Raw genomic sequence first — 26,264 nt, 5'->3', positions numbered from 1 at the left:
ATCCTGGTTTCTACTGAAAAACTACCTCGTGGCAAGATTTTAATAAAATAATAAAATCTTTATCTTCTCTTTCACAATCTATAAAAGTTCATTTGGTCTATTATTATACATGTGCTATGAATGAGGGTTTTCGCGATTGAAAAATCCGCGAGATGGCAATACGTAGACGCGAGGTCCAATTGCTGCATGATTGGTGGATATCTGTCAATGTCATGTCAAAAATAACCAATCATGCAGCATTTGGACCTCACGTCTACGTATTGCCATCTGGCGGATTTTTCAATCGCGAAAACCCTCATTGGCATAGATTATGAGAGACTGGCAACTATACTAGGTTGATATATGTTTCTCACACTTCAACTGGCATTGGATTCAACATCGGATTCTGACACTTTTACAGTTATGATACCATGAATATCAGTTTATGGTCCTAATTATTTTTATTTTATTTACGACCTTCGACCAGTTGGACACTTTAGATAGCTTCTTGTAATAGTGTCAATATCTTTTTAGCTTTTAACGCAAATCTAGTCTTCAAAGCAGTTTAATCGATTTATTTTATTTTCAAAATCGATATTTTATTGTCTATGATGGCCGCAGGAACATCACTATACATGGACTCCCAGCAATAAAGTACGGTAATGCCTCGTACAGATTTTATCGGCAAAAATTATGGAACTTGATAGGTTTTAGACCATGCCACGCACCAAAACGTCCGGAAGTTGTAATAGTATTATAGAATAAACGTTAAAAGACTTATTTATTTAATTTTTCAATGCTTAAGTGTCCATTAGAATGAAAGGGTGCTTAATGTATTAAAAAAAATAGAAAATAATTATGATGGGTTAATGTTTTTGGGCAGTTTTTAGGCGGTTTCTGACAATGTCCTTTCTTTTCTGCTCAACCCAAAGGTAAACTGGTCGAGAATGCTTTAGTTAGTGCATTAAGTTCGCCTTACTTATGTACAAATTTATTTTGGCATTAAAGTTTAAATAAATAAATAAATAAAATGTAGCTTCCTTACGTCTGTTGTGTATTAAAATAAAAATTATCTATGTTTAACGTATTCTCAATTTTCCGTAGCTTTGACTTACTGTGCTCATCGCCATGTGAATCGATCGAAATGTGATTTTAATATTAGATTATGTAAACTTACCATTCCAAAGATAAACATTGCAGTTACATCGTTGTGTTTACCTACACAAATGAGGGAAAAATAAACAATTTACCTTCTTTCACTCGCAAAGTGCTTCAGGGCCTCATTCCGATCCTGTTCCGTTACATTATGCACCGTTTAATATGAGGGCGGAACCAGGGGTAAATGGTACTAAGGCGAGGTTGTAATCGAACTAGGCCGGGTAAATTTACCCTGCCCAAACAGAGTCCTACCAAAGTAGTTAACATGTCCGCTGGGGTTAATAGAAGTGCATTACCCGTCAGCTCGGCACATCATGCCTCAGCGGTCATCATCTGAATCCAGTTCGTGTCGGTTGCGACCGCCTGCATCTCGTGCCTACTGCCAATAATGTTCATAACGCAATGTCTCGAAACTTCTGTTTGCCGAACCCTTTTTTGTCTTGACACCTCCAACCCTACATGGACTTAACAATTACTTATGTATAGTTAAGTAAGTAATACGTTTTGGAGGACCGATTTCGTCATGCTAATGTCAATGTGGAATGTTGTAATCATGAACGCTAATTGATTCGTTATTATGAACCTAGATTAGGGTTTCTAGGAAGTTTGTAATACGAGTATTCGTAGGTACCTTAAAGTAAATTTTACAAGTCCTTAAACAATTTTGGTGATTGATTTTATTATTTTTACAGCTATTACATGCTTGATGGATTTTAAATACGAACAAAATTTATTAAATAATGTTAAATGCAAGTAAATAATAGGAAACTCACGAGAAAACTTGGAAAAGAACTTTTTAGTTAGGTAGGTACACCATTGATAATTGAGTGTTAATTTACTCTTGTTACATTTTAATAGCTGTAACAAAACTGTTGATAATTAATTAATTTCCAGTTACCAGCAGTTGGACTGGATCATTGACTTCACCATAAAGGCATGCGAGTGAAATGATCTTGCAACTAATTTAAAAGTCGTTCATAAGTCTTAATTAATTCTGCTCTGTTTATTGGCATTGTGCGATCATTTGACATCAATTATTCTTATTAAATGAGCTAGATGAATAATTTATTAAATGACTTTGTTGTTACCTAAAACCTCTAGGACGAGTTTAGTACATTATGATACCATACGCACCTAAAAGTCTACGACTACGAGGATCTAGTAATTGGAAAAAAATATTGCAATATTAAAATCGTTTCAATTTTAATCCTATTCGAAACAGTAGCTACACAATGGTGACTATTCAGATAATAACATTGAAAATAAATATGGAACTAATATTATAACAACGGGTTGTAACTTGTTGTAAGGTTTGCGCCTCAAACCCCCAACCGCTAGCTTTCGTAGCGCGGTTCACTACCAAGCTACTCCCAAACGCCGTTGGCTTCAAACTTCGGATAACGTTGTTTGATGACACAAAAATACAGAATGTAGTTTCAGAATAAAATCACACTTGAAATGAAAACTTAAAACTGAGCATAAGATTGATACAATTTTCTTAGCAATTTGAATTTTAATTTAAACTGTATTTATCTACTACGTTGGAGTCTCGTACGTATTAGATATCTTCAACATCTTTCCTTGATCAAATTGAAAGTAAAATTCACCGTGATTTTCCCGGTTTTCCTAGATCGTAGCACGTAAAAATTTGCGTAGAGTGCTACCATGTGCTACGAGACTACGAAAACTATGCATTTTAAAAGATTTCTGTGTACCTAGTAATAAAATAATTGTTGGTCTCGGTTGCATGTTGCGATGTTCATACACACAAAATTAATTGTTTCGTCGAACCGACCTCTGGAATAATAGGTAGTTGCTCGAACCACTAGGCAATGTAGCTGGTAAAAAATGGATGCATAAAAAAATGAAAGATTTACTTTACCTATTCAAAAAATAATAAAAAGATAAAACAAATGACAAAACTTTTGATTCTATTTAAACGTTAGCATGCCCATTTGAATTACTAGCACGTTCTTGAAACATGATAGTAAGTCATACTACGATGCAACGTTAATAACAATATGTAGGTAGGTAAGTAAATAACTTATTTATTTCTACAATCGGTTACTTATTTGTTAATTAAATGAATCAAGTGAAAAAAATGTAGGACCAGTTAATCTTCGTAAGTGCAGTTTCCATAGTCGCGGGTTCGAATTCCGTGGAGGGTCAAGCAACAGGATACAAAGAACTGCAAGCTGCTCTGCTACTGCGCAGGAGTACCTAATGTATACGAGTATATTTAATCTATTAATTTAAGTATGTATGCCTTTGTTATCTAATCGCCATACTAAGTACAATTTCAGTCTGGGTTTAGGGAATTATAGGGAAAAGTTGTAAGGTTTATTAGTGAGACCCTAAACCTAAAGATATTTCTAAATAAAATTATGCTGCCATGTTCACTCACACGATCGACTAGTTATCAAAGTTGTTGGGTGTTTGTATCGGATGAAATACTAGATGAGATACAGTAGATTTGTTCCAAAGTAAATAACAGGATCAACTAAAAATAAACGTTCTTCAAACTAAACATTAGATTTCAGTTTCGGCGCCTGAAGCATGGCCAGACGGACTGGAACTGGCAGCAATCTTGTCATAACTAGAATGAAATTGGTGTAATTAAAACTTATTCCATGGTAGTGAGTGAGTAAGGGCGCTTGTTATACCTATTTATAAAGAGCAGCGGAGGCTTCCCCGGCTATGGGCGACGGATCGCGCGCTCGGACGCACGCCGCGACACTCCTCGCGAATTGTAGCGGTTTTCGCACACGACTACCTCCGCAACCAGTCTAACATTCCCGTGAACATCAATGAACTTTCACTTAAAAGTGTCTCTAAAGTGAATTTAAATTATTTATTTTTATGTGTTGTAACTGTGAAGTGAACATAAACACTTTTTTGTGAGGAAGCAATGTTTATTGTGTTATAAAAACCTGCTTAACGAGGTGAGTAAAAAGATAAGCAACCGTACTTTTTTTACTTTAAGAACTGTTCTTTATCTGCGAGGATGGCAGCTGTTTGTTGACTTAGTTTAGTCGACAGTTAAATAGTTTGTATGGATTTACCTTAATTGCCTCATCATAATTTTATTGTTTTATTTTTGTTTATCTTCTCAGTAAGTTGCTTGCTTGCTGGAAGATATCATGGCATCTTATAGGTGTTACTAAGGAATCAAAAAAAATACAAAATATTGAAATAACTAAATAAATAACATTAACATATTTAAACAGACATCCGATATAACAAATATAGTAGGTAAGATAGACTTAGGACCCACTGAAAGCTCTGAAAATGAAAGCTGAATTATTGCGATCAGTTTATAAAAAAACATTGTTTAAAAACTAATCTGCGAGAGATTAGTTTTTAAACAATGTTTTTTTGATATTTATAAGTACCTACCTAACAAATGTTTAGATAATTACGTATCTGTAAATTATTATTAAAAATATATTCGCAGTTAATTAGAAAGTTACTTTTTAAGAAAAGATTTTAGTTTTTATGTTTTGTCTTAAATTAGTGAATCTTGACCTTTAATTTACGGTAAAGAATTTGATAATAAGTAGTACGAGTAGTAGTATTTTTTTCAGTGCACTATTTGTTAAACTCGTATACCTAAGCTAAGTATTGTTAAGAAAATGTACCTATATGTATGAAGTGCAGTTGAAATTATGAATTAGATACGTCTTTGAATTTAACTTGAATAATAATACAGAGCTAGGCAAGTTTAGTTGCGATTTATTTAATGAAACAACATGGATTTACACCATTATTACCGTAAGATTGTTATTATTATGGATTATTAAGTGCAATTTACGTTGTCACTTAGTTACCATGCCTGAAGATAGTGACAGACAAGATAGGATTTTAATTTGTGTTAAATAATTAACAAAAGTAAGGTATGAGCTGGTCACATAAATTAGTAGAACAATAGTTAAGAAGAAGTAGAAATTCATTAGTATTTTGAATTTACGTTGGATTTGAGTTTCTTTAAGCAGCAATAACTGGGTACGAAAGTGCTACAAAATGTTATTTTCCGCTGATAAAAAATAAAAACATTAAACAACTATAGACTTTATTTCTTTACCTAAGTAACTCCTGTTTGTGTTAAGATTCATAGAAGATATGCAAAATGAAGTCTGTCTGCGTTAAATCAAGGTTGTTTTATGAATGATAGCCGTGGTTAAATTTACTTTTGGCGTTTAAAAGTATTTCATATTATAAACATTACGGACGTGCTCGTATTTTGGGATATCGGCAGTAAATAAAGTTGAGGCAAATAACTCAGAATTTCCTGTATTTCAGAACAGTGATTCACTATAAAGGAGTACATCCCGCTTACTCACGCATTGCCGAATACCAACACGTGGCCGTGCTATTTGTTTGCCATTCAATGCCACAAACTAGCGAGATAATAAAGAAAGAAATGAGAATAAGTATGAAGTACCTACCTAGTCTGCTAGTATTTCTGTTCCTATGTTCCTTTTAAGTTTAACGAACACTGAGAAATTTTCCGAAACTAAAATACCTACCTACTTAGCCATTTATCTTTGAAATCATCATCAAAGTTTATTCTACTACGAGCGGGCGAGAGAAGCAATCTAACTCGTATCGTTCAAAGTGACCGATAAAACATTGGCACAAAACTAAACATGGTTTTAACTTGAAAGAAAAAATCGATTGACTGAGTTGGTACTACAAAGTAAAATAAAGTTGGTAGTGCAGTGCATTAAAGAATTGCAGTTACTAGTTATAAGGACCTACTGAAAAAAATGGAGTCTGAAAAAATCTTCCTGTCTAGGTCTGAAATAAGATTCTGTAATTTTAACTTATGGTTTATGAAAGAACTGTTCTTACTGGATTAGGATGTGGTATATGTATCGGATGCATATAACATGCGTAATTTAATCGTTGCAGATCATCCAATATCCAGGAAAACCACAATACATCAACCTGCACGCCATAGGTGATATATTAGGTGTTTAAGTAAAGCTTTATAAACAACGATCAGACACTCAGGGTAAATTGTTGATTAGGTAGTAGGTGACCTAATAATCAACTAGTAGTTGCCAAAAGACAGAACAACTGGTGAAGTTGCAGGAAGACTTTTAATGGAATTGTTATTTAGGACTTTTTTCTTTTTCGGCTAGGTACATACCTAACATACTATCTGCATGATCCATTAAATATTAAGATGACTAATGACATTAGATCATTCACTTTTTGTAAAATAGTTCCTATTACATCTCCATGAGATGCCACAGTATCTAGCTTGTTGTGCTGTCCTGCTGTCCCTACACGTATTGTTATTGACTAAGTATTACGTGTGTACCACCACGTGGCACTTACTTGATTACCCGCGGGCGCACCCCGGCTGTGACAGCCTGGACAGGACACCTCCAACAACCTTGATCAATTTAAAAACCTGAGTTGATTTTTATGTGCGGTAGTTTACCGTGGGTTAGGAAAGAACGAAATGATAACAAATGGGTATTCATTAAGCAACAATTAGGAAAATCCTGATATTTTATTCTTCTAAATTCAGCCACTGACATTCTTGACCAAAAGAGTAAAATTAATACTTTACAAGTTTTGTCGCTTGAATGGAAAAAGCGCGTGTAAAGCGTGTGGTCCTATAAGACTTCTTCCTACATAGCTACTTATCCTACTACCTAAGCAAGGCAGTCCGTGTAGGCTGATGAACTTTTACATAGAACGGAATCTTACTAATGTTACTCACATGTCTATCACACCGACTTATGAAATGTAAGAAGATTTTCAGGAAAATTTCGTAAAATGAATGGGATGGGTGGGACCACGTTACGCTATGAAAACATAGTAAATAATCGCAATTTCAGGGTGACACGAAATTGTGCTGCTAATAACAGTGCATGGTGACAAGACGAGAATGACAATAAATGATGCCATTAAAATTTTGTATTGCAGGTTACATTAATTCAACCCATTTTTAATGTAAGTCAGTCACATGATAAAATTGCTGTGCAGATGGCCTTTGTGATAGCCTAATAGGCTGTTAATGTATTTGATACACCGGAAGGTCGTTTTTGAACCACCACCTGTATTGTAGGATATCATTTGTTACTGGAATGATGATTAATCCTTTGATACGTATGACAACTATTGTCTTGTATTTGGTATGTTATTGAGTTTCTTGAACATACTCGTAGATTATGATGTTGCGCAGATGGCAAATTCACGGTTTGATGTTCCTGTAGGTTGGTAATCCTGTGATCTTGTATAAACTATCAGAATCTGATGATAATCATATTCTAAGATAGGTAATATAAACTATCACATCTGCTAAACATTAACTTTTGATCTCTAAAAGGATGACCCATTTATTACTTACATAACATAATATACTTTTTACTAAGCATTTGATCGCGATATTACATGTTTGCTTTTAAGGAACGATCCAGGCAACACGTTTTTCTTCAGTTGCCATACCAGTTTGTCGGTCACCATGCTGCTCTTGGCAGTGACATTCGAGCGCAATTTCCACCAGCTGAATATCCACTTACTTAACTGAGTAATGTTTCTTTGGCAAAATAATTTATTGCTTTTTCTCCCACGCATAAATCTCTGCATTCTTAAAGAGATAATATTCACATGAATCAAAATTTAAATCCTTAAACCTGGTATGATAATTTCATTCTCGATAATAATAATTCTTCAGAGATAAAACTTGCCCTTGCTTTGATAAAAGATTCAGCCCGTAGGTTTTAGGGTTGTAACATTATTAATAATTGCAAGAGTTATTGTTTATTGCTACAATAAAATTTATATACTGACTGGTCATCTAATCTTAGTGGGTGTAGCTGTAATCTACTTAATACACACGTGGACCGATAAATTGCGTATTATTTCATAGAACAGTAGCGTTTTTGTCAGCTCGTCAATACAAACAGACCGTTGTTTTGCCAGCGTTTAGAGGTGCGAGTTTGCCAGTTGTCGTAAGTGATGGATAATACCTTTATTTACTGCCACAATAAACAATGTTGTTCTGACTGGTTCAAGTTCAGCGTTGGAACATTGTTTGGTGCAGGTTAGGTAATTCCGATGAGCAAACTGTATGTAAGATACCTATGTAGCGTCATAGTACTACCATGTAATAGTGTAGGTACCTACTACGTACTACGGTATTGGTAAGAAGTACCTACTACTATAAAAAAAATATGAATGATTTTTCCAGTTGCGTAGGTACAACTTGAAATATGCGAAAAAATAGTCAACTACGTCTAACGCGGTAATTTAACTGACAAGTCCCATAACGCATTTATTCCAATAACTTAATCCAGTAAATTATTAAAAATGCGTTCTAACACAAAGTTGTATCAATACTAATAACGGTAATTTCGAATGGAAATGATTAGGGGCTTTAGCCCGAGAGCCAATGCAAAGTACAGCGTCTAAACGTGCACATAACTTGACGTCACGTGACAACCGGTCATCGAGTCATCGGGCCTTGCGGTTGGGTTCCCTACGTTTTATCGAAAGTCGTTTCATCGAAGGTCGTTTCATCGAAGCCGTTTCATCGATTGGTCATAATCTCGAACGTTCGAAATATCGAATGCCGTATCATCGAATGGTCACATTATCGAATGGTCGAATCATCGAATGTCTTAGAGTCTTACCCCCTTACTAATAAAAAGTTACACAGTTGTTGAACACTGTTTTAAAATGTCATTTCGATACTTAACGTCACTTTAAAACACTGTTCAACGAGCGTGTAAGTTTTATAAGTAACGGGGTAAGTGTCGAAAGGTTGTTTAATAAGTATCAAATATGGCAACATGGAAGGTGACGTCAGGCTGACTTGCACCATCTTACTTTAACTGTGACAAACGTCAAAAATCTGTCAAACTCTAACATAAAACACCGGTTAGGTATCGTCATAGATACGGTCAAAGTTAGGTGGTACAAGTTAGCCTAAGTTAGTTTAAACCCAGCTTTTTTTCCCTAACTTAAAATATCCAACTATCAAGTTTTTTTAGTGACATGTGGTTAAGTATCAAGAAAATGCGTTTTCAAACCACCAAAATAGTAAAAGGGCGGTAAAGTGATTTAAATTTAGAACGTCAAAGTTGGATTTCGCCGTATGGATGTATTTTTTTTTTATTTAGTTTGTACTAAGGCACTAAGGCTAAGGCGTGAGTGCATCATACATCCAGGTCTGGTGGCCGAACGCTTTTGTGTTATAGTTAATAGCTATTTTCACTTTATAAACACATTTTTTATATCGATGTCATGATTAACTCCCTTACTATTAAAAAGTTACACACTCGTTGAATAGTAGTTTAAAGTGACATTTCCATATTAAACGTCACTCTAAAGTCTAAACAAGTGTTCAGCGAGTTACTAACTTTTATTAGTAAGTAGGTAACTCTTTAATACATACATAACCTTTTGACGCTAAGATATTCGATGATTCGACTATTCGATAATGTGACCATTCGATGATACGGCATTCGATATTTCGTACGTTCGAGATTATGACCAATCGATGAAACGGCTTCGATGAAACGACCTTCGATGAAACGACTTTCGATAAAACGTAGGGAACCCCTTGCGGTTAGGGTTGATGATAACTTAATGTATTGTTGAGGTGATATTGATATTCTTCATATTGTTTTACATTACATCTATTAACCTAAACTAAACTGATCAAGAGGATACACTTATGACCCAAAAATCAGTTTTTATGATACATACCTACTTAAGTGGGATTAAAATTAATAAAATACCCACCTACCCAAGCAAACGATATTCCATAGGAATAGGAAATATAATATAAGGCATATAGTAGAAAGTAACTGATTTCAAACGATGTTTTCGATGGAAATGCCTTTCCGGAAAATTCACGACTTTTCTTATATATTTAGTTAATACAAATCGATGGGTGCCTGGAATAAAGCCGCAATAGCCATAGCAGCAGTTTTCCGATTAAGCGATTTTCGTAATCTGGGGGTCCCTATACACCTTGTGATTTTTTTTCAGAATTTTATCTTTGAAACTGGCTGATTTACCAAAAGCACTATGGATATTGAATCGTTATTCCCGGAAATTTGTTTACGGGAATAATCGTGGCATGTTCAATGTTAAAAGTTTTATTTCAAACTTCTACAAGTAACGGCCTTTGCGGCTTTGTTCCCTGAAACAAACTATGTGTACCAAGTCACAATAAACATTACCTACTTGTACAATTTCTTTAAACTTTCTTAAGTAATAATACTTCATGGTGTTCTTCTATGCAATAAAAATAATTATGTTGATTGGATTTACATTAAGCAATGCTGTGTCCTACCTGACAACTGCTGGAACACAGTAATGCTGTCAACATTATTGTTATGGCGACAGACTTAGGAAGATAAAGGGGACTTAGGAAGAGAAGAAGGAGGGATATTTGGTTTATGTTCATTAAAGCTTATTTATAATAACAATATGTTTCGGCATTGGAGGTAGGAAGCCATAGTTTGTCTGTAGTTGAAGTTTCCTTCTACCTTGAGCCTGATCACAGTTTCCACCAGGTGTGATAAAGGGCAAAAGCTTCCTTGCTGAGAATAAAAACATGTTCTGTTCAGTTATTGTCTCTAAATCTGTTCTACGTAATGTAAACTTAGAAGATTGCCCATATTAATTCACTTTAAGAAAGTCAAAAACATTTAGCGACTTACCACTTTAGTGGAGCGATTACAAAAATAGTGGCCTATTAAGTTCATGTTTTTTTTGTATTATTATGAATGTCCAGAAAACTGTGCAGTTTTTAAAATTATTTTAGACCTATGAAAGTTCTCATTTTTTATTATTTAAACATTTAAGTTGAAATTTTGAGAATGTTCTGCTAAAAGCATTTTTTTTATGTTTCTAGCAAAAATTTTGAATCTTGCATCAAAGATAGGAAGGTGAATATTTTTTTCAAACATTTGCAATTACTAGCGATATTGTCAAAATAAAGAAATCTGAGATAAGTCAACCCGAAATAAAGATAAGTTTTTTTAAAGCCTACTAGGTCATGAAATTGAAAAAAAGTTACAAAATTATTAATAACTTCTAAACTACGAAAAAGCTGCGGGCAAAAGCGTGTAATATTATAATATTATCATTATGTACTAATGAATTCCACTAATTTATATAAAGATATTAACTAAACACTCAAGATATTCAACTTTGTACTAATTTCGATACGGACCATATGAACATATAATGTACACAGCATTCACCAGTACATTTTCCAAGTCGATCATTAAATTCAAGCAAACCGCTATTACTGTATTCGCCATACATCCTTCAGATCAGCGCACAACGCTGCAATGCACTATTGCTGTATGATTACTTTTGCACTTTTTACCGGAATAAAACCACAATGGACTCTTACGGAACCGACTTTCAATGTATGAAGCGGCAATATGTATTTCTACCTTTTTTAAGGTATATTCTAAGCACTATAACCTTATGCACATTATATGATACTCCAGAAAAAATAACGCATCGTTTGATATACAAACCATTTGGATACGCCTCGTAGTTTAGTTATTATTCAAAAATTTCACTAAATCTCTTCTCCTGTAAAATTGTGTTTTGTCGATTGCGGCTTTATTCCAGGCACCCATCGAAATAATGTTAATGTAAGTAAACTCGCTCTCTCATAACGTAGTCGTACTTACCTAGTAAGCTGAAAGTTACATTGAGAATGAAAAAATAAACGAAATAAAAGTTTACTTACCTGTCAACACTTTTGTGTTAGCGCGATATGTTTTCAATTAAAAGAGCCCATTAACGTTTCATTTAAGCATGCTGTTTTATTTAGCTGTTAATTAACATATCTATAGTAGTTAGTTAGTGAATGAGTTTAAAGATTACATCATCGAAACTCGTTATAAACGCTCTTAAAATTTGATAAGGGTTGCATCGTTTGCCGCAAAGAAAAAAGGTCGGTTTTAACCGACCTTTTTTCTTTCTTTTTTTTCTTTTTTTTTCTTTTTTTTTCTTGCTTTTTTCTAAGCTTCTAAGCTTAACAAGTCTAGGGGTAAAATAAAAACCCTCTCTGGATCCACAACGAAAATATTCAGAAAGTGATAAACGAAGCTAAAGATCGAAAAAAGGGGACGAAAAACATGAAAATAAAAGGTTTATGATACTTTTTTACATAAGTAAGTAGTAAGATACACGTTAGCTTTACTATTGATTGATTATGCCTTCTCTAATAAGCAGATCAGGTTTATGATACCTTGATGATGACCTTAGCACATGGGCCTACAACACGAGTTTGGATTCAATTTCGCAAAAAGTTCAAGGTTAAGTTTATGGAACTAGTTTTATCCTGAAATAACTCGACATCTATTAATAAGTAGTTCATGGGGAAAACCCAGATTTCCACGTGTACGAAGTCGTGTATATAATATGCTAATTTGATCCTTAAAAAAATAATAGGTAGAATGTATGAATAAATAACGGTAATGTATCAAGGTCTCTCAGTATAATTTAATAATCAGATCTCAGTTATAACTTGATGATAGAAACATTTTTTTAGATTTTATTTTAACGATAAACTACTGTATGCATTCGATTTCAATACAGTACCTACCTATCTAGTCTATCTAGTAAACTGACACAAATCAAAATACAGAATTTCATTCAATCTGACTAGTTAATATAACAAAGAGGAAAACTTTTATCCATGACACCTAGGTAATAAGTAAAATTCATAAAAATATTTTTGACTTAATGATAATGTAAATACCTATTGTGTGGAGGGTCTAAGGAATCATTCTACGTAATATAATTGAAGACCGTAACAAGCCAAAACATAGGGATCAATCAACGCATTATTCTTCTAATATCGGCAATAATGCGTTGGTTTAAGGTTGGTTGGTTACTTTTGAATTAAGTAGGAGTGCGACATATCGATCAACAAATTGATTCATCCATTGGTATGCAAATGAATACAGTAATCATAACGTGGCAGCCCTATAGCCGCGGGTTTCCCGCGCAGTCCGCTGCCAGCCGCCTGTATCCACCGCAAACCGGCGCGCACCGCCGCGAAAGCCTCTGCGTGTCGCCGCGCGAACGCAAAGCTCGTACGCAAAAAAGCTTTGCCGTGCGAGCTTTTTTGCTTTGAGAGTATTATTATTGATACTCACATTGTTGCGCTCTAATCTCTTCAACTTTTAATAGTTCTATTCAGTTTTGCTAATAGCTAAAACTCTTGTAATGTACCTAATGTTGGACTTGTCGATTCGATTGACTGGAGTTTAACTTTTTATAATAATGGGGATGTAATAGAGTTTAAAATTAGGTTTTCAGTTTTTCAAAAGGATTACATTTTATTATTTATTTTCCTTAAATACCAAAACCTAACTTACTATATTGAACGAACAATGTTAATGTAATCAAAGAAAAATCTGTAACTTCCTCAAGCATTCATAGACGACTATTTCTCATCTCTAGGGAAAGTCCTTGTATTTGAGTGGCAATAAGTAAATACAAACATCAGTAGAGGAAATTCAATTTGAATAGAAATAGCAAATAAAGACACGTACCTGTCCATAATCCATTGTTGTTATTACAGCACTAAACAGAATCTTATCATTCGATCCGATTAAAATAAGATTAACTCAAGTGTGTTGTTCAGTCTCGACGCATCGGAAACTGTACACTGTATCATATGACTTGGAGATTATTATCGGTGCACTCTAATCCAGATTATCGGCGATAGCTGTCGGCAAATGCAATGGAGCAATAAAAGTTATAAAATAACTGCCTACCACTGGTATTACCTTCACCCAGTTAGTTTAAACCAGTGTTTTACAGTGCGTCATCCGTGTAACCTACCTATTTGTTTTTTATCCTTCCTGCTGATATGTATTCGATTTCGAAGAAGCATTCAATCAACATATTTGCTGGCTATGCTGATACTAACCGGTATGGAAATAAACTGCGCTATCAAAAAGATACAAACTATACAAGTGCGACTCGTACTCGCACACAGGGTTCCTTCAATATTTAATATCGCCATTTATAAAAATATATTGTAATTTTTTTATAAAGAAAACATTATGAATCCCTCTTTATTTTTTAATACTTGCGTATACGGCACCCTAACGTCGCTCTACTTCTTAATTCTAAGTAGGTACTTAAAAACTAACAAATCGTTAAAGTGTCAATCTTACTTTTTATAACATTAAAATAATATTAGTTACTACACGAGTAAGAAATTTTTGTGTACACCTAAAACAGGTGCCACGGGTGCCACTCGTGCGGACACGGTTATCTCTGAAATAATAGAGCAACTTATTTACATACTACTTCCTTTTCACTGTGTCAATGTCACCACTACGAGTAATATGAATAATTTTTAAAACACAAAAACATACTACCCACTATTTTTCGTTAACTTACTTATTTAAATTTAAAAAAAAAAAGTAGTAAGTAGCCTATCGTAGATTTTCTCATCATCATCATCATTAAATTTCAGCCACCACAGGACGTCCACTCCAGTATAGGCCTCCCCCAATGACTTCCCCAAATTGGTAGCAGCCTACATCCAGAGCCTTCCTGCAACCTTTATGAGGTCGACCTAGATTATCTAGTTAAATTGGGATTTTACCTTTACCAATTTTCCTCATCTTTGCAGACGCCTGACTCAAGAAAAGTATGTGGTTGCTCACACACACGGCAAATTACCGTTCTACAATCACACGTCGAGAGCTGGACCCCTGCAGAACCAGTCCTCGGTAGTCCACCGACACAGCAATGGAAGGGAACAGGTAAATTACCTGCAAGTTAAAATACAACTGTTAACTGACTGTTCCTCTTGGAAAATAATGGACGTCGACTAAATAAAATACTAAATTACTCGCATTGTAGTTTTTGGGTTCTCATAACTTAGTTTATTATTTAGCATACCAAAAAAATATAATGCGAGTAAACAGACACATTTGACTCGTTCAAAATTGAATGAAAAACCATGACAAACAATGTTATTTCGAAACAATGATAGCCGTGTTTAATCATATTGTAAAATCATTGGTAATGAAAAATGTTTTTTCTTATGTCAAAAAAGTATGAGAGAGTAAAATTCATTCAGATCAATATAACTTAACAGTCCGACAGGAAAGCTCACCATAAACATCTGGGCTCTACGCTTTAAAATGTAGATTAAGTATGATAGATATTTTAACTAGTAATTAATTAATAATACGCCATTTTCATTTTTCAGTATCAAGTGTTACTGGCTGTCCTTATTGCACATAATATCCCAAATAATTAGGGATGATGAATGTATTTACGAGATTTGTAATAAACCAAAATAACTACCTATCTAGTCGCTAGACTCACTCACATCACATCAAATAAAAGTATGATTATTGAATACCGTTTGAAATTGATTAGTAGCAAAAAATTAAAAAAGTCTTAAAGTCGTTTGTTAGGTTTTATTATTACAAGTGCAGCGAATACTTAATAACGGAATGAGAAGTTCCTACAAACGAAACTGGTTTGCATCTTGACTCATTTTAAAGTATGATCATAAATTAATAAACCGCTGACAATTACATTTTAATGATAATATGTGACATGTGTGAACTGTGACGTCACTTGATTAGCACGTGTTATAACGTAGGTATATGATGATATAGCCTTTGTTGGGGTGGGCACATTGATGCTGTGTGGGCGAAGAATGTGATCGTAAGGTTTCCCGGAACCATTTTTAGTTGTAATTTTATAAATTGGTTTGTGTCTGGATGATCCTGGGAGTCTGTGTCTGTTAACTCTACATGTAGTCATTCTTTTTATCTCGAATGTTGACAAAATACTCTACATACTTTTTTAAAGCTTTCTGTCTCATCTACTTAGTTACCACGCCATAAATGGCACTGGTAATACGATTATGCAGCAGCAATACATAGCCGAAACCGTCAATTATGCAAAACAAAATAATATTTATTTAATTGAAGCGGTCAAAAAGCGTTATGTTGGTAGCATTTTTTAACGCACATCCCTGTCCTCAGATTCTCAGTGTCCACAGTGGAGCCAGAAAGCAAGAAGAATGGCATCCACATGGGCGCCAGCATCATATCGCGGCCGCTGCGGAACTCTGCGGAGACGGCGGAGCGAGGAGTGGCGGTCGTGGCTCCCAACGCCCACCCCGATACATGGCTCCACGATGCCGGCTGGAGGAGGAAGCGGTCCCTGGCACAACTCACCAGGGAGGCCCTGCCGAGGATGGAAAACTATAGGAACTCTAAGAGGGCGCTGAAAAGGCCAAGTTTAGGAGAACTGCACGGAGACCACTTGATCACTGAAGAGGTATTGTAATTTTTTTATTGCTTTTTAACTACATATTGTCCCAGTAGACTAGGGTAATAACATGTATTTTATGTACGTTTATTGAGATGGGATATTAGTCGCTGAAAAAAACTCTAGAATTTTGAGAATCATTTCCGCAACATATTTCTGAATATGTAAACATAGGTAATAACTTTAAAGTGTATGTCACCCACAATTAAAGTATCGTTAGAGATCTTCAGTAGTTCAGTGGCGGTGTCCGTAGTTCCTAATTTGAGACATTACCGTATCGAATACAAGGTTTTACGACAATCATAAAGTCTTTAGCAAATGTAAATAACATAATTGTTCGGACAATCTTTTGAGTGACATGCTAATTAGCATATTATGTGATTTCACAGACGTCTCATCCGAAAAGAACCAAGGATTATTAATTAATTATTAATTAAGTATAGTTAAGGGCTACCTTTTCTTTTTTTATTATTTTCTATTGACGTTCATAAGTGCCTAACTTGTGGTCTAAACTGAATAAATATTTTTTTATTTTGATTTTAACAATGAACAATAATAATTGTAAGTAACTCATTAATAGCGATATTGCGATATACCGTACCGTACCGTAAGAACTAACCGCGAGAAAACTGCAGGAAAAAGGGTTAATAATTTATTTATGATATAAATATTTTATTGTCACTTGACTAAGTTATGACATAACAATTGCATTGTACTTATTTAATGTGGCACGTGTACTATAGGTACAACTGGTGGTACGGAAATATTTTCATTTACGAGCGTCTTCCTTTACGGCTTCGTAGAGGCTACGAAGGACCGATTTGGATTCGTTTGTTTTGTCACAGAATAAGTACAAACCTAATTATAGTGTGTTTTGTTTCGCAATTCCGCGATTTGACCCAAATCTAGAGGCAAAAAGTTTTCCTGGGCGGTCACCAATGTCAAACATCGGAAAATTAGGTATTCTTTTGGTTTCCGTAACGCTTGCCTGTGACCCTTTACATTGTTTTGTTTATTTCGCGCCTTTTCTAAAGGTTTTTTGTTTGTATACTTCGTAGGTATGTATATGCCTTGTACACAAACAACTCTTGTAAACATCACATTCTTGATTGCTGTATATGAGCAATATTTGCTCAAGCATTGCACGGGTCACTTAAAGTGTTTTCATTGCATTATATTGCTCCTCATTTATTTGTCACGTTTACAAATAAGTATTGTGCACATAGGTTTTATTAAATTGCATTCAACAAACGAACAAACAAACACTGCAAATGCGATTGAAAAACGGACTGAATGGTTATAGATATTTCTAAAATCGTTCGTTCGTTTCAGCCAAATGACGTCCACTGCTGGACAAAGGCCTCCCCCAAGGTTTTCCACAATGAACGGTCCTGCGCTGCCCGCATCCAGGCTCTTCCCGCGACCTTTACCAGATCGTCGGTCCACCTAGTAGGAGGCCTGCCCACGCTACGTCTTCCAGCCCGTGGTCGCCACTCGAGAACTTTCCTGCCCCAACGGCCATCGTCTCTACGAGCTATGTGCCCCGCCCACTGCCACTTGATTTTAGCAATTCTGCGAGCTATGTCGGTTACTTTAGTTCTCCTGCGGATCTCCTCATTTCTGATTCGATCACGCAGGGAGACTCCGAGCATAGCCCGCTCCATCGCCCTTTGGGTGACCTTGAGCCTTCTTATGAGGCCCATAGATATATTTCTAAAATATTTGTATTCAAAGATGACTTTGATATCGACCAATTTCATACAAGCCTGTTGGTACTTGGTAGGTACTTATTCTAAATCATAACGTCCTTTATTTAACCGAATCAAATGCAGAACATGCTCTACCTACCTACTCTTAATTGTAGCAATTAGCTATGGACGGATTTCAGGCGTAGATACTTACGCCTTAGTGTCGTAACCGTAAGTATCTACGCCTGAATCTTTATTCATGAAAATTTAATTACTTGTACCTAATTAAAAACCGTTTTTGTCTTCGTAACTATTGTAATTAACCTTTATTTTGTCACAACCTTTATTTCGTTACAAACTATTTATTAGCGTGCCACCTACCTATGTTTTAAGAAAATATGAAGTACCTAAAGTTATTTTAGGTGAACAGGCGCTGCTTTCGGAGACTGGTCAATCCAAGTTATTCAAATTTATGTATGCGAGTCATTTCTACTAGAATCTAATATGTAAGTCTAGATATTAGTCACTACCTTGTTTAATATACCACGCAATTTTGTATACCCATTCTTATAAGATACACCGTACAAGAATGCGTGGTAAATTCAGTGAACTGCTCCTGAATCGAATGTACCTACTACTACTATTTCTATTTATTTATATTAACCGGCAGACAGTGGTGACTGAGTTTGTTGCGGCGCTTCTTCTCATCACTTGCCAAATGTTGGTCTCGAAGCGCTGTTAGGGTAAAAAGATTATGAGACATGTAGAGGCTCCTTAAGAGCAAAATGACGATTTGTAAGAACTATTTATTAGTCTAAACCAATGATATTAGTTTTATATAATATCATTGGTCTAAACAAATAAAGAAATTTTGACTTTGACTTTGACTTTAGAAATGACATTGAAGGTACTCCAAGTCGGTAGTTCCGTAAGTAGTTGCTCTACTTAAGGTGTTTGAATGGTAGATAGTGTAGACAACAATTTGGTGTATTTATGTCTGTTTTGTATTTTCCTCAAGTTCTTAACGTAAGAGACAATTTTACACTAATTATAGTTTAATTGTCGGAAGAATTAGTTGAAACGTCGATCTTAGTTAAATGGTCTAGGTCACTATGACCATCCATGACCTTCTTTAAACTTTGAATGAAACTGAAAAAATCATGGAATACAAACTTTAGTAATTTTGAAAAATGTTATAGAAAAATCAATGCCACTCTATAAGTGCTAGTATTTAAATGAAAAACCAATATTAATCTCTGCAATTCACTTTACTACCACTTTAGGAGGATTCCGCTATAATCCCCTCTCGTGTTCGAAAGCTTATAACTTATAAATAAACTTGATAAGGGTGATTAAAAAAATAAAGGCTCCGACTCCTATCTTGATGATGGTAGCCGGAGCCGGCCGGATCTAGTTCGCGGCGCCGGCCGGCCGGCTCCCGTGGCGACCGCTCGCACGCATGAAGAAATTGCCATCAAGTTAGACTAAACGGTTTCAGTATAGGAATTTTCCAAGTACTAGCCTTGAATTATTAACAAAGGCCTAATGGAGTGTAATTAACCCTTACGTTATTTTTTATTTAAGTAATAACTTTTGATGGAAAATATAGGAGGAAAGAAATTTCCTAATCTACTTTGATAATCTTCATCATTTTAAATGAATCTACCTTTATTGACGATTCCTGACCATCGTATCGGTAAAACTTCTGGTGTTGGGGATGAATGAATTATGAATGGACGATGGTTATCGCTTGCCATCATTTCAGGTGACCCACTGACAATGAGTAGGTACGTGCTCCTGAAGGCCTTTACATAGTTTCATAAAGTTTACACGACTTTGTTTATCGGCACCACATGTAGCAATTCGATTCGCCACGTTAGGTCACAATGTGGTAGTCGTTTTTACACCTTATATGAATCAACAGTCACTGGACAGCCGGTGTCCATCATCATCTATTGTAAAACGGTGTCATCTGTCAGCCATCAGCGGACGCAGGTATTTACTTTTCATTGACCACGTCACGGTATTTACCGCAAGAATTACTTTGTTTCGTGAAACGAATCAGATGGTTTCTTATTCATGTATTTTTTTTTTATAAATCTATAAATCTTTGGACAATTTCACACAGCGCCAGTTAGCCCCAAAGTAAGCAACTTAATGCTTGTGTTATGGGTGCTAGCTTAACGGATATACTACTTATATACTTTTTTAAATACATACATATTATTCATAGTAACACCCAGACCCGTCACAGAAATTAAAATTCATCATTTCAATTTCTGCCCGGCCAGGAATTGAACCCGGGACCTCTCGGCATAGTAGTCCGTTCTGAACCACTACACCAAACGGCCGACGTATATTCATTCATTCATTCTTAACTTGGTAGATAAGAATGAATGAATGAATACATGAATATACATGATAATAGTATTACCTCATCATTATTGGACTACAAAATATGGTTAGCAGTACATAATATTAGTCAGGGCATATTTTGTGGTCAGGGTTTAATATTATCCTCAAAAAAGCACGTGACTGACCGAGACAGCAAGAAGTTATCATCATAACTTATCGTTTTCCCTGTAAGGATTTATATTAACTAGTTTATTTATATCCAAGTAGTTCAATCAAGTTACTTGTTGCAGGACGAAAAAGACCAAAGAGACACTAAGTCGCCGACCCCGGCGTTCGGCATCAAGTTAGGATGGATACAAGTAAGTACAAAACCAGTTTCCTTGAGTAGCAACGTCACCATCATAAAAATGAATAGAATTTTCATAGCATACTCGTGTCAGTTATTATGTTTTAATGTCTAGATTACATTTTTTATCAACTACCTAACTATAGCTGACCCCGCGAACTTCCTATCAGCCAATCGGTTTTTAGTTACTGTTCAAAGTTGCTCTGAAATTCAGGTATCATTGAATTTCTGTATCGTATAAGTTCACGTACTTTTGGAAAATGAATGTAAGTACTGAATGTTGCCCTGATTTCTTTAAGATTTTAGAAAACCTTATAAATAAAATAGAGATAGTTTCAATTCATGTGTCTAGCTCAAAAAGTTATGACCGCGAAACACAAAAAAATCAAGTTTCATAACAAAAATCCTAGGAAAGATACTGTGTAATAATACCTAAGTGTACTCACCAGATAGTTATTTCTAGGGGGTGTTAATACCATGTCTGCTCAACATCTGGGGCGTAATGCTGTTCCTGCGGATTTCGTGGGTGGTGGCGCAGGCGGGCATCGGGCTGTCGCTCGTCATCATCGCCATCTCCGCCATCGTGTGCGTCATCACGACGCTCTCCATGAGCGCCATCTGCACAAATGGGGAAGTCAAAGGAGGTAGACCCTTGGATTTTGTTTATTGCTTCTTTCAGTTCCAGGTTCCAGTAGCGAGGGGTCCCTACTTTTCCTACCAAATAGAATAGAATCCGTAGTTTCGGGAAAATGCAGCCTTTTCCATTCTTTTCATTAAACTTTACTATATTGTGAAAAAAAATCTTTAACTTTGTATGAAAAGTGCTAAGCAATAAAAATTCTATTATAATAATAATAACTATTATTTATGAAACTTTAAATTACAATGTGATGAATTTATTTTTGAACACTATGATCAATGACTCAATGAGTAAATGTTGTTAAACTGGTTTTCATTTCAATAATGATTAAAGACAAGGAGTTAGAAAGTTTCAAATCAGTGACAAAAGTGGATGAACAAGCCAGCTTCGCGAGCTTTCTTCACCTACACATTTTTAAAGAGTCTAAAAACTAAGAGAAAGTCTATTTCTAAAATACGACATTATTTACCATGTTTGAAATCACTGTTTACAGCTTTGTCCTATGTAATGAAATCATCTAAGTAAGAAATAAGTGGAGCCTGTAATTACTAATTAATTTTACCGAATTATTTCATAGGTGGCATCTACTACATCATATCCAGGTCCCTGGGCCCGGAGTTCGGGGCGTCTGTGGGCATTATCTTCGCGTTCGCGAACGCTGTAGCCGCTAGCATGAACACCATTGGGTTCTGCGACTCGCTCAACGACCTCCTGAAGAGTCTGGACGTGAGGATCATCGACAACGCAGTGAACGACGTGAGGATTGTGGGCACCGTGGCTCTCATCGTCATGTGCTTCATCTGCGCGGTCGGGATGGACTGGGAGAGCAAAGCGCAGGTTTGTAATAGATGACGTAGTTTTTTTACCCAACAAGGAAGCTCTTGGCCTGCATTTCACCTGATAGAAAGTGATCAGGCAGAAGGTGGGAGCAACGCTTCACCCGGAATCTTCAAGCACAGAGGAACTGGCAATCTTACCTCCTCCTACCTTACCTCTTACATCTTACTTAGCCTGTTTTTAATTTTCGGACATAAAAATGTCTTTACGAATAGATTCGAAAAAATGCGTAGGTAGGTAGTATTTTTTAACGTTGGGTTTCCCTGTAGAGATGAATAATAAAAATTAAAAAGGTAATTAAAGTAATTACTCGGTTTAATAACATTAATACGATAGCAACAGTAAAATAAATCCGCAGCGATGACTCAGCGGGGCATTTGAAACAAATTGCCGCGACTATTGTTGTGCTATACTTTGTGTAGTTCACACGCAGAACTTATTATCTTTTGTGTGATCCTGTATTACAGAAATTCCGCACCAAGTTAAGAATATTTATCAAATAAAATGGATAAATAGAAGTTTAGTACCGCGCACCAAGCACGCACTGTTAAAACCCACAAGCCACCACATTGAAAACAATTTATTATTTTATCAGCGACTTTGTTACATGATTCACGATTAACTTAATAGTACAACTACTCGTAGATGTACTCGTACAAAGAAACATAAACGATTAAATAAATCTCTTTTTATTATGTTAACATCAAACTGTTATTTACGTCATTGGAAATTAAATTGAACATAAATGATTTGTTTGTTTTGGTATCCATTCTAAGAAATATTGCTTATTGTATGAGTAAGAAATATGTGAATGAAATTAAGTAGGCTTTTATTGAGGCTTTGTTAACTTTACATAGAGAGTAGTTTTTATTACACCGCTTTGTCGGAAATATTGCTGAAACTATTATGTCATAATTAAACGACCAAGTGTTTGTTAGTAGGTAGGTAGGTAATTGACTATTAGATTTGTGCTTTATAAAACTAATTATTTAAATACATATTACACTATAATTTTACATTAATATTCACGTTTATCAAGAGTGAATAGGTATTAATTACTCAATAAATGTTGTAGTTTATTTAATTGAATATAAACTGCGACATACGGATTTTTGATCCCTAAAGTAGGTGTGGACTGGTGTGGTCTATCATCAGTATTTGTTGTTATGTATTTTATGATAGAAATATTATATTTATTATTACTTTAGGTAGTTCATAGCCACAGATATCTTGATCGAGAATGAACAATCAAATGAATCTTTCATATAAATCGCTTAAATTTTGATCAAACGAAATCAGCTCATTTATAACTCCATCTTTATTTACATTATCCGAAGTTATTCAGATCATAACAAGTGTTATTAATATTACCCTGAACATCGCCATACAGACGAAAATAACCGCGTAGATAAATAAACCAATAATTTTAAGCGGGATATCAAAGGATTTGTTTGTTTAATCATAGTTATTTAAATACTGAACTTATGCGTTTCCTCTTGCTGATTCTTACAAGAATGTAGGTACTATATTCTCGTTATTAGATAACCTTTTTCAAAAGACTGACGTTAACAATAGACAGAACTTTGAATAAATAGTTATTATTAGGATTAGTTAACCAACGATATACCTACTAGCGGACGCTCGCGACTTCGTACGCGTGGACCCGTTTTACCTCCTTAGAGGTGGAGTTTCGTAAAATCCGTTCTTAGCGGATGTCTACGCGCTATAAGAGACTTGCCTGCCAAATACAAAGTTTGTAGATTTTATCGTTATAAATCAGTGAGTGGTATTTCGCTTTTCTAATATCATTGTCTCTACAATTTGTAAAATGAAATTAACGGTTTGCGGTTCGAATTAAACCAATATTGGTGGAACTAGTTGGCTATTGGTCAAGCTAGTTTTGAATTATAGTTATCAGTTCGGGTAACGGACACCGTCTGGCGATAATGACAGGGTGGTGCCCCAATTGACCCAGCGTACTGGTAAACAACCCGCCCTTCGGCTACATATCTATCTACCCTACATATTTAGGGCTGTCAAAGGAATCGTTCGTTCCAGTCAAATGACGTCCACTGCTGGACAAAGAATCAAGGATTTCCACAATGACCAGTCCTGGGCTCCCCGCCTCCAGGTCTCGACCTTCATTAGATCGGTGGTCCACATAGTGGGAGGCCTGCTGTCAGAGGAATATTCATATAGATTTAACATGACGTATTTTGTTACCTGTACCTAAACGGTTCACATAGAAAGAAATTTTTGGAATAGTTTTGAGTATTATTGACTACAATCTCTACTTACTATACGTTATCTTCGGCTGGCTTGTCTTTCAGCAGACACTTACTAAAAGCCTTTCAGACAACAACTGAAATGAAGCCTATTGCAATCAGAGTGCGTGCTTAGTTAAGCCCTTGGTTTGACAAATGTTTGCTCAAACTCAACTCTTATTTCTGACTACTTGACAGCCCTGCACACCAGTTACAATTCGCTGCAAATTCAATGACGTCACTACAATAACAATGCTTTCGGCCAGCGGCCTTGTAGTGGAAGCTTAATTATGGCGGTGCGTGGCACGTTTTTAAGCAAATTGCCAATTAATTTAGATACCAAAATAAGAGTTTCTCATATAACATACTTTATACATACCTATATTTTATAAGGCTTATAACGCAGTTAGTATTATCGCTGTAGCTGTAACTTTCAATTAAGGGTTAAAAATATGCCTGAGATAGATACGTCCTACCTAATGGTTGACATTATTTTCATTATAAGTAACTTCTTTCGAATCAGAAATGAGGAGATCCGCAGGAGAACCAAAGTGACCGACATAGCTCGCAGAATTGCCAAAATCAAGGTGAAAGTGAGCAGGGCACATAGCTCGTAGAGACGATGGTCGTTGGGGCAGAAAAGCTCTCGAGTGGCGCCCACGGGCTGGAAGACGTATCGTGGGCAGTAGAAGGCACTAGGTGGACCGACGATCTGGTAAAGGTCGCGGAAGAGCCTGGATGCGGGCAGCGCAGGATCGTGCATTGTGGAAAACCTTGGAGGAGGCCTTTGTCCAGCAGTGGACGTCATTTGGCTGAAACGAACGAACGAACGAAGTAACTTCTTTACACTTTCATCTGTTGAGAAAATTACAGTAAGTAAATAAAAAATACAACAATAATACAAAAATAAGTACAGCAAGGCGTGAATTATTATAAATGTCGCCAATTCGTTCTGGTCCGTTCCACTGGAGGCTCGCGTGTAGACAGCGTGTAGAATACGTGCAAGGACTAGACTTTTCACGTGTAGAGACATTGTCAGACATACTATGTAACAGTCGATCATAAACGACTTTACACAACACTGTTTGTGATCAGTTTTGTTGTTCACGACGTGTGTATTCCAACAAAATAACGTAGTAAACAAAAACAACTCATTGAAATTGCTAATCTGCTTGATTCACTTTACACATAAATGCTCAAATTCGAATAATTAAGCAATTTAAATTAGTCATTAAAATCATTCGTAGTAGGAAGTACTTACTTATGTACTCATCTTCTAATAGGATTAGTTTTAATGCTAAAAATGTACCTTATGTCAATTAAGATCAACATTAATGATATCCGTCTTAAACGTATCATGTAATCATGAAAATAAGCAAGTGAACTGTACTCCAAGCACGAAAAATTATCGTAGTTACCTACCGTAATCGTATAGTAAACGTAGACCTGCCCCCCTAGACAAAACGCACTTTTTGATCGAATCGAAAATCGAATCCGTCAAAATTCCATACAAAAAAGGGGCTTTTCGACCACTTATCGACTGGTTTGCGATTATAATTTGCACTTTGTCTAGACCCACTGAGAGTTTACGTCAAATAAACGTCGTCACTAGTGAGCGCGTTTAAAAAGATTTTAGTTCTTGAAAATATCTGCTAGGGGCGTCATACATTTAATGACATTTTTTC

The 26,264-nt window shown here is 35.6% G+C and overlaps 1 protein-coding gene across 1 annotated transcript in view; it reads left to right on the top strand.

The window, feature by feature from the left end:
• The first annotated feature begins 3,847 nt into the window (after window positions 1-3,847).
• LOC135079353 (bumetanide-sensitive sodium-(potassium)-chloride cotransporter) overlaps window positions 3,848-26,264 on the top strand; it is a 39,028-nt gene continuing 16,611 nt past the window's right edge. Inside the window, exons 1-6 of the mRNA XM_063973994.1 lie at window positions 3,848-4,079; window positions 14,786-14,918; window positions 16,161-16,458; window positions 20,783-20,851; window positions 21,302-21,482; window positions 22,056-22,315. Of these exons, the coding sequence (XP_063830064.1) occupies window positions 14,905-14,918; window positions 16,161-16,458; window positions 20,783-20,851; window positions 21,302-21,482; window positions 22,056-22,315 (822 nt within the window). The 5' untranslated portion in view covers window positions 3,848-4,079; window positions 14,786-14,904. The remainder of the gene's footprint in view (window positions 4,080-14,785; window positions 14,919-16,160; window positions 16,459-20,782; window positions 20,852-21,301; window positions 21,483-22,055; window positions 22,316-26,264) is intronic.

Source organism: Ostrinia nubilalis, chromosome 16, assembly GCF_963855985.1.
Source record: "Ostrinia nubilalis chromosome 16, ilOstNubi1.1, whole genome shotgun sequence".
Taxonomy (NCBI): Eukaryota; Metazoa; Arthropoda; class Insecta; order Lepidoptera; family Crambidae; genus Ostrinia; species Ostrinia nubilalis.
This window is presented reverse-complemented; position numbering and strand designations above follow the sequence as displayed.